Source organism: Maniola jurtina, chromosome 13 (genome assembly GCF_905333055.1).
Source record: "Maniola jurtina chromosome 13, ilManJurt1.1, whole genome shotgun sequence".
In the NCBI taxonomy this organism is placed as follows: domain Eukaryota; kingdom Metazoa; phylum Arthropoda; class Insecta; order Lepidoptera; family Nymphalidae; genus Maniola; species Maniola jurtina.
Window position 1 is genome coordinate 10,649,456 of NC_060041.1, and position 10,110 is coordinate 10,659,565.

Consider the following 10,110-nt stretch of genomic DNA (forward strand, 5'->3'; position numbering starts at 1 on the left):
CTTTATAAAAAAAAAGAAAAAAAAGTGATAAAAATAATAGCTCTTCAAATCAAAACTGTTTCAACTCAGAAACATTTTGAGATAACCGCATTTTTTGGTCTTTATGGAAATAAAACTAGTAAGTAACTATGTTTTGCATAAGCAATTAAAACTTAATAAGTAACTTCCTTCAAGTATTTTTTTGCAATTTTAATATTATCTTCTGGTAATTATCAAAAACTAGTTTCTCATAGTTTCTGAAAAAAGTGTTAAATATTTTGAGTTAAATAATTTTGGTCTAGAGATGTGAATATGTAAAAGAATTATAGGAGTGTGGCTCTACAAATCGTAGTGTTATGTCCATATGTGAGGATTACCACAAAAATAAGCCTTAAATTATGAGGGGTTTTAAGCCTAAAATTCTTCAAAAGGTAGTCGGCGATTTCCTCTCTGTTATTAAAAAATTGGTTATTAGCGTTGTGTCCAAAAATATTAATTCAAGAACTTCCTGCTGACATGCAGTATATTCATTCCATTAACCCTCTTGTAAGGTAAATATTATGTGTTACTAGGGAAGGCCCGTGATTCCGTCCGAGTGGATTTAGGTTTTTAAAGATCCCGTGGGAACTGTTTGATTTTCCGGGATAAACAGTTGCCTATGTCAATATCAGGGACGCAAGCTACCTCGCTACCAAACATACAAATCGGTTAAGCGGATGGGTTTTTGGGAATCCCGTGGGAACTCTTTGATTTTCCGGGATAAAAATTAGCCTATGTCCGTCCCCGGGATATAAGCTAACCCTGTACCAAATTTCGTCAGAATCAGTTAAACTGTTGGGACGTGAAAAGGCAGCAGACAGACAGACACACTTTCGCATTTGTAATATTAGTATATATAGTATGGATAGTATGGAAGTATGGATAGTATGGATTGATGAGGCAGGTCTTGACCACCAGGAGACACAAATAAAGTTTAATATTGCCAGAAAAAGCAGGTAGATATTTGACTAAACGTTGTTTATTTTCGCAGTTATTCCATAGAGCTCACGAAGAAAATCCAAAAGGCATTCATAAAGTGGTACCCGTTATCGGCGACATGGAGATGCCTGGGATCGGTCTTAGCGATGAGGACAGGAAAATGCTTACGTCAAAGGTACATTTTCAAGCCAATCTCTAAAACTCTACTTGACTTCATAGGATATACTTTATTGCTTCACATTGTTTATAATTTTCTTTCTCGTCTCTATAGTGTATGATTGACTTTAAAATGATTTAACATAGTTGAGCATGATAGAAAAACCAATGTATTTATTATAGTTATTAAGTTTATGTTAAATCGCTAGTAAACCTTTAAATAAAAATAAAATTAAAATAAAATAGTTTCTCGTAATATTCTGACTCTCCCACACTAGTCCCATTCAGTTTTATCCCTTCATTTCCTTTTATACTACTTTACTCCTTCTCTTTTCCTCATGTTTTTTTTTTTCACTTTACGACGCGCCATGTCTTGTTCCATATGGAACAAGACATGGCGCGTCGTAAATGTAACTTTCATTTATTAATATTCCCTTTAATTTCATCCTCACTGTTACGTTAGCTACTCGTAGTTCTAATTTTCCCCGATATTTTAATTACTTATTAGTTTTTACTAAAGGTACAGACTGTTTTCTCTATTTTTTATTAATTCTTTCTTCCTCCCTTCTTTACACTTTGTATTTTACTTTTATACCTATTACTATTACTGAACTTTTAACTTGGTTTTAATAATTTTTGGCGTCATTTTACTACTTTTCATTATTTTAAACTCAAATTAATTGCCTATTCCACATGATTTTTCTATCTTCTTATCAAAGATATGTTACTCCGATGAAACCTTCTATTGCTTCAGTTTCTTTTAATCCATCATTTTTAACCCCCGACCCAAAAAGAGGGGTGTTATAAGTTTGACGTGTGTATCTGTGTATCTGTGTGTCTGTGTATCTGTGTATCTGTGTATCTGTCTGTGGCATCGTAGCGCCTAAACGAATGAACCGATTTTAATTTAGTTTTTTTTGTTTGAAAGGTGGCTTGATCGAGAGTGTTCTTAGCTATAATCTAAAAAAATTGGTTCAGCCGTTAAAGAGTTATCAGCTCTTTTCTAGTTTTCTTGTAGAAAAGAAGGTTAGATAACCGTTAGGTTCATAATATTATGTCAATAGACAAATGTCAAGCTGTCAAGATGGACGTTGCCGAAATACATAATTATTTATTTGAAAATGATGTTTTGGAAAACTCAAATACTTTGGATCGTCGGGGGTGTTATAAATTTTTAATTTACACTTGTATGTAAAGGATATGACACTAAATAGAATAATAATCATAATAACAAATAACAAATAATAATCATAGTCAGCAGTTGGCTAATTAGTATCTAGCTAGGTACCTACTACTTACCTAATAGTAGTAAGGTATGATTTATGATCTTGTTGTGTATTAGATTTGCCGATCGATCAACCTGTTCTAATCGATTAATAATTTCTAGGTGACAATAATAATAAACGCAGCCGCCACAGTCAAGTTCGACGAGAAGCTGTCATTAGCTACTGGTATCAATGTCAGAGGTACCAAGGAAGTGCTCAAACTGGCGAAAGAATGCAGGAATCTGAAGGCAATAACTCATGTCTCGACCGCATTCTCGAATACGCATTTGCCGTATATTGAAGAGAAGTAAGTTAGATCTTTAGACCTGTTTATTAACCCTTTGAATGGCTAGACTAATTCTTTGTCCGAGGTAGCTGCCAGCTCATCGGTCTCCTGTGATGTCGACAAACCTTTTTGATATTTCCCTAAAAAGCCTTAAAGCGCTAGTAGTACCCCACGGACAAAGGGTCTCGACACCAAATGGAACAAACTCATATTCGGAGCCTAGACCCCTGTATTTGCAATCTTTAGCTTTTTCAGCCGTTTCACAAGCCGCACCAACTCTGTTGTTGGTTCCATGTAGATGGGAATGGGTCAGCGTGTCTTAACAGGTTGCATCCCTTAAGTTAAGTTAAGTTTAAATTAGGTATTTTAGATGCAGTTTCTTGTTGCCCTAAATTAGATGATGATATTATCTTGTTTCTAATTACTACTTTATACATAATACTTATCTATATTTACTTTTATACTTATTTTCAGATTCTATGATCCACCGATGTCCGTGGAAGCTTTAGAGGCTGTATCTCAGCTAGATGACAATCTCATTGAATCTATTTTGCCCACGTAAGTAAATTTTAAGTTCCTTAAGTCCTTTACGCACCAACCAGAATCCGAGAATTATCGATCCAAAGTCGTTTCACAAACCTTAATCCACGTGAACGAAGTTGCGGGCAACATCTATATTTTGGTAAAGAGATAGCTTGCATCTCGTGTGTACGAATACGAATAGTTTTACTTTAGGCTACCTGGTAGGTACTTTTTTTCCCGGAAAATTAAAAATTCCCTTGGGATGTTCAAAAATCTATCACTACGCGGACGTAGTCGCAAGCATCATCTAGTATATAACAATAAACATTTTTTTTAATATTTAAAAGAATTTAAAAAAAAATTAAATATATAATCATTGATATGAGTAGGTAAGTGTCTCGAATTCGATTATTGGAATAATGTTTTTTTTTCCAGCATCCTTGGTAATCGCCCAAATACCTACTGCTTCACAAAAGCGATCGCGGAAGAAGCTGTAAGGATATACGGGGAGGGGTTGCCCATTTGTATCATGCGACCTTCAATCGGTGAGTTTCTCCTTGTCTCCCATTTCTCCCATAGATCCATGGAGTTTTTTCAACTGCAGTTGAGCCAAAATACAAACTGAGTCAACTCGCTCACAACTTAGAGCGGTTCGGCACTGCACCCGATCCGAATCCGTGAAAATACGTTTCGAAGTAAGTAATCATAACTATTTGTATGGTAGTTTACGCTCTACATCCGACTTCCGTCATTCGATGTCTCTACATCATCCGAGTCTTCGTAAGAAATTCGGACCAGATGAAGTAGCCGTAGTAGTTTTTCGTATTACCTCGGATTCTGAGTGTGTGAGTAATATCCGAATTCGGTCCGAGCTTTTATATCCGTATTTTCACGAATTCGGATCGGCTGAGTGCGTAACCGTTCTTGTTTTAGGTAGATTTGACGGTAGGTACCTACTACGCCAGAAACCTCACCGCGAAGCCCAACAACTTTCAACTCAATCGGATGAACGATGTGCGAATGCATATGTGTAATGCTATGTTCTATTATTCTAAAATCGCATTAAAATCGGTTTAGACGTAGAACTTTAGAAGTTTCAGATGTATTGTTACAGACAGAGTTAACGGTGATGGTGATGATTAGGATAGATCACTCCATAGCTCTTGAAGTCAACGAATCAATATTGTAATTTCCAGTCGTGTCGACTTACGACGAGCCTGTGAGAGGATGGACTGACAGCGTGTATGGGCCCACTGGACTAGTGGTGGGAATTGGCACTGGGGTGAGTCTTCATAATAGCTGTTATTAGTTAAAAAAAAGAATATTGGTCATGCTAATCATGACTAATACTCCCCTTTCCCCTGCAATTTAGCGTAAAGCTTGTGCTAGGAGTGGGTACGACAATAGTGCAACGGGTGGAGTTTGAACCGCCGACCTTTCGGAATTCAGTCCGCTCCTCAACCGTTGAGCTATTGTGTTATTACCTACTTACTTCCATGGCTGAGATATCCAAAATGTAATCTACCTGTGGACAAAGTTCAATTCAGTGGCTTGCTTATTGTAACTAGTTACCTAGTAGGTAGGGTCAGCCTCAGAATTCGAGTAGCAACTCTGCGAAACAATTGCATCATAAACTTGTCGCACTTATGCCCTTTTTCTATAAACACGCCACACACCTAACGCATGTGCATAACCGTACCACGCGAATGTGATCATTAAGGTGCTAAACGACTTACGGCCTTTGACTGTCCATCCAAATTCCAAGTTAAGTCCTGATCGAAATCGTCAAATTGTAAACATTAATATATTTACTTATATAATATATAGTTAGATAAATTCTCCACTAAGCCATTTCCTAACTCGTTTAACTATCTGTTATGTACTAAGTAATACTTAGTTTGCTATTTCTATGCTATTTTCAGGTTCTGCGCACCATGTACATGGATGTGACGAAGACTGCCGATATGGTGCCTGTAGACCTTTGCGTGAACGCCATCATAGTCTCCGCTTACCACACAGCCATGAAATATAAAGAAAAGTAAGCTGCAAAAAAAATCATTCAAAACTCAAAATATTTTTATTCAGTTAAACTTTTACAAGTATTTACCTACTTTTGAATCATCACGCCTTTCCTAACGAGAAGAACCAGCAAGAAACTCGGCGGTTGCTCTTTTCAAAAATTTGATATACAACTGGTTACTGGATAAAAACTTCGTAGTTATACTCCGACGATCTACCTGGTGCAGTGGTGAGCGCTGTGGTCTTATGAGTAGGACGTCCCGAGTTCGATTCCCGGCAGGGGCAATTTGGGAATTTATATTTTCTAAATTAGGTATCTTTGGTCTGGTCTGGTGGGAGGCTTCGGCCGTGGCTAGTTATCCCCCTACCGGCAAAGTCATGCCGCTAAGCGATGCTGTGTAGAAACCGATCTAGGGTATAGGTTTAATGAATAACGGCTTTGAAAAATACTAAATCACTAAAACTACAAGTAAAGGCAAATGGTTATTATTGGTATTGGGCAGTGTTTGGGTAGTATATTAGGTAGCTAAGTATTTTTAGCGTTCTAATTAGGTACAACATTCATTTTCAGCCAAACATCAGACATACCGATCTACAACTACGTGTCTGGTGCCCAGACTCCGGTCACGTGGGGCGAGTTTATTGAATACAACAGGAGGTTCGGAATTGTGATACCCACCATGAAAGCAGTGTGGTACGTATTATCTCTATAGGTATTTTAATGATTATAATAGGTAGCTTAAAGTCTTTAACCAGTGTGCCCTTCCCGTCCTCACCTATGATGCTGAATAGTGGACAGTGACAAACGGCCTTGTCCACAAATTCAAAGTTGCTCTGGGAGTTATGGAGATGGCTATGTTAGGAGTTTCCCTGAGGGATAAGATCCGAAATGAGGAGATTCGCAGGAGGACCAAGGTCACTGATATAGCTCAAACTACTAGCAAGCTGAAGTGGCAGTCGGCAGGCCATGCCTTTCGTACAGTAGTAGAGGCGATGGCCGTTGGAGCCGGAAAGTCCTTGAGTGGAGACTACGTATAAGCAAGCGTAGTGTGCGACGCCCTCCAGCACGATGGACTGACGATATGAAACGGCTGGCGGGGAGTGGCTGGATGAGGAAGGCTGAGGACCGGGTGTGGTGGCGCTCTTTAGGGAAGGCCTATGTCCAACAGTGGACGTCCACAGGCTGATGATGATGATGAATAGGTAGCTATCTAGTATATAATGTTAAACAAAAGTAGCTATACATATTCACTACTAAAGTGAAGATTCAAAACTACCGGAGTGCGGTAGTTTTGAATCTTCACTTTAGTAGTGAATTCCTTCCACTCTCATAAATTGCACTTTCTTCCATCTAGAACGATTCTACGCCATGTAATATGAACCCATTCAGTCGCCTACGAAAGTGCCTACGAAACCAGTGCTGCGTAGCTGATTTTGTTCAAAATCTCTATTTTCAGGTACTACGGACTGAACCCCACGAATAATTACTATCTGTTCCTGTTCTACAACTTCTTCCTGCACTACCTGCCAGCACTGCTCATCGACACTTTCTGTGCCTTGACGGGGAGAAGACGGGCGTAAGTACCTACCTTAGAAACTATCGTACCTACTAACTGGTTCAACACACATCAGGGAAAGAAAAGCCTTATATCACTATCAATACCATATTATAATACGAAAGTGTGTTGGTTTGTCCTTCAGATAAGTCGCAACGGAGCGATGTGATTTTGTGTATATAGTTAAAGATCTGGAGAGTGACATAGACTAATTTTATCTCGGAAAATCAAAGATTTCCCACCGGATTTTTAAAATCCTAAATTGACGCGGACGAAGTCACGGGCATTATCTAGTCTACTATATTTTCTCATTCTTCTATTCATTGATTTATGATAAATCTTCTATTATATTTTCTTACAGGATGTTAAAATTCTACAAGAAGTTGACAAAGATGGCTAACATCCTATTCTACTTCTCCGTCCAAGACTGGAAATTCAGTGATCAGCATGTGCAGGAGATGTGGCGGTCTCTCTCTAGCTCAGACCAGACCGTGTTTCCTTTCAACATCGGCGATATGTCCTGGGAGTATATGACTGAGACTTTCTTAGCAGGTGAGTAAATTGCACTAGACGGAAAGTTCAGTGGTGATCGCGATCGTATATGCAGGAAATGTAACGGTCTCTCTCTCGCTCAGACCAGACCGTGTTTCCTTTCAAAATCGGCGATATGTCCTGAGACTTTCTTAGCAGGTGAGTAAATTGCACTAGACGGAAAGTTCAGTGGTGATCGCGATCGTATATGCAGGAAATGTAGCGGTCTCTCTCTCGCTCAGACCAGACCGTGTTTCCTTTCAACATCGGCGATATGTCCTGAGACTTTCTTAGCAGGTGAGTAAATTGCACTAGACGGAAAGTTCAGTGACGATTGCGATCGTATGTAGGAGATGTAGCGGTCTCTCTCTAGCTCAGACCAGACAGTGTTTCCTTTCAACATCGTGCCATTTAAGCAATTAAATACCTACTAGGTCGGTACGTAGTTCCTGTAACGGTTAAGGAAAACATTGCGAGAAAACTTGCATAAGTTGAGAGTTCTCCACAATGTTCATAAAGTCTGCCATTCTGCACTTGGCAAGCGTCGTGGACTATGATCTTAACCTTTCTCATTCTAAGACAAGTGTAAATTAAAAAATTATAACACCTGAAGGTACAGTAACTAGAAAAGAGCTGATAACTTTCAAACGACTGAACCGATTTTCTTGGATTATAGCTAAAAACACTCTCGATGAAGCCACCTTTCAAACAAAAAAAAACTAAATTAAAATCGGTTCCTTAGCTTAGAAGCTACGATGCCACAGACAGATACACAGATACACACGTCAAACTTATAACATCCCTCTTTTTGGGTCGGGGGTTAAAAATACCAGTGCAAAGTAGTGAGCTGGCGGTAGGTTGTGGTGATGATGAGTATAATATTGGCTATTGCACTAGGCTGGAAATTCATACCTAAGCATGTGCAGGAAGAATTTTGCATCTTACCCATGCCTGTGTGTCTGCATTATCGCAAGTCCCGGACGGATGAACCGATTTCCATGCGGTATTGTTTGAGCGCACTTTGACTTTGCTCAGACTTAAGACACTGTTAAAACGAAACAGCGTTATACCGCTGGCATAAGTCTGTCTCGTTTTAACTGAAACTTAAGTCTAAGCAAAGCCAAACTCTCATAGATTTCAACCTAAGTACCTAGATTTAAATGCACAACCCAAATGAATGTACCTACTCAGTAGGTCGGTACACGGATCTAACTACTCGTTTTTATTTATCCTGCTAATATTAACACTGGTCTGTTAATATTAGCAGGTTTTTTTTTAGTTTTTTTTTTGTAATTTTAGGTTTACGAGTGTACCTGATTAACGATGACATTTCTACATTACCAGAAGCGAAGAAAAAGTGGAACAGGTATACCTATACTTTTTATACCTACATTCTACTTCTTTTATTAGGGTTCCGTACCTCAAAAGGAAAAACGGAACCCTTATAGGATCATTTTGTTGTCTGTCTGTCTGTCCGGCCGTCCGTCGTGTCTGTCAAGAAAACTTATAGGGTAAGTAGGTACTTCCCGTTGACCAAGAATCATGAAATTTAGCAGGTAAGTAGGTCTTATAGCACAAGTAAAGGAATAAATCTGAAAACCGTGAATTTATGTTTACATAATTTAAAAAAAAAATGTGTTTCAATTTTCAAAGTAAGATAACTAAGTATACCTAGTGGGGTATCATATGAAGGCTTTACCTATACATTCTAAAACAGATTTTTATGCATAATAGTTTTTAATTTATCGTGCAAAATGTTGGAAAAAATATTCGAGTACGGAACCCTCAGTGCGCGAGTCTGACTCGCACTTGGCCGGTTTTTTATGTTTTAAAGATACCCGGATTGTAATGTAGGTACCTAATTTTGTTTGTTTTCAGATTATACTACCTTCACCAGCTCGTGAAGATCAGCGCTTTCAGTTTAGTCATATTCTTAGGTTATTTATTAGTAAAGGGTTTACTCTATATTTTCGGATTATAGTTTAATTAGTTAAAAAAAAATGTTGCACCTTTAGAAAGTCAATCATTTTGTTCTAAATAAATTAGACATAACGCTAGATCGCATAAAGTAGGTACCTTTATGCTCGACGACTTCAGTAGAGTATGAAACATGGCACACCGCTTGCGTAAAGTGTGGACCTATGCGTAACCCGGTGTTTTAGGGGTTTACGCGCGTCACGACGCACGTGTCACATGTACGCAATTGGTGTGAATCGGCCTTAAATCTCAAAACGCAAAGAATTGCCAAATTGAAAAATCGAGATTGTGGATAGGGTCACTGGTAAGTAGTTTTCTTAGTTGAGGATGTCGTTCGGGTATGTAGGCTGGCTCGTCGGCAAACATCAAGGGCGTCATCTCACTGTAAAGCCTGACGAGAAAAATGAAGTACCTCGCCATCACTCGTCATATACGTAAAATTTAAACGAGACCATATTTTATTTGGTGGTCATAAACCATATACCTACTACTAGCACCCCCAGAGCAAGTTTTTATGTTTCTGGTCAGGCTTATGTATTTACGATTTACTATGACATCCTTAATTGATATAGTCCATACAAAATGAGTTCTCACGCGTCATGTGTCAACTATCATGTCAAAAGTACGGTTCAACTTTAAAATCTATGTAAAATAAGGACTAAAATCGTACTTTTGACAGTTGACACAGGGTTAAAATGGCGCGTTAGAATTCAATTTGTACGCCTTATATTAATTGATTGTGCTCAAATTTTTGCTCACGTGTGGTGCCGGCTTAATGTGCACCAATAATTTTTTTTACATAATATTTATTTAATGTGCTTTTTTAAGATAGATAATTTTA

General features: G+C 38.3%; 1 protein-coding gene across 1 annotated transcript in view; it reads left to right on the plus strand.

Moving 5' to 3' along the window:
* LOC123870912 (fatty acyl-CoA reductase wat-like) overlaps nt 1–9,704 on the plus strand; it is a 42,189-nt gene extending 32,485 nt beyond the window's left edge. The window contains exons 5-15 of the mRNA XM_045914408.1: nt 1,010–1,132; nt 2,501–2,685; nt 3,139–3,222; nt 3,622–3,731; nt 4,383–4,468; nt 5,109–5,224; nt 5,777–5,899; nt 6,663–6,782; nt 7,123–7,313; nt 8,592–8,658; nt 9,171–9,704. Of these exons, the coding sequence (XP_045770364.1) occupies nt 1,010–1,132; nt 2,501–2,685; nt 3,139–3,222; nt 3,622–3,731; nt 4,383–4,468; nt 5,109–5,224; nt 5,777–5,899; nt 6,663–6,782; nt 7,123–7,313; nt 8,592–8,658; nt 9,171–9,273 (1,308 nt within the window). The 3' untranslated portion in view covers nt 9,274–9,704. The remainder of the gene's footprint in view (nt 1–1,009; nt 1,133–2,500; nt 2,686–3,138; nt 3,223–3,621; nt 3,732–4,382; nt 4,469–5,108; nt 5,225–5,776; nt 5,900–6,662; nt 6,783–7,122; nt 7,314–8,591; nt 8,659–9,170) is intronic.
* The last annotated feature ends 406 nt before the right edge of the window (nt 9,705–10,110 follow it).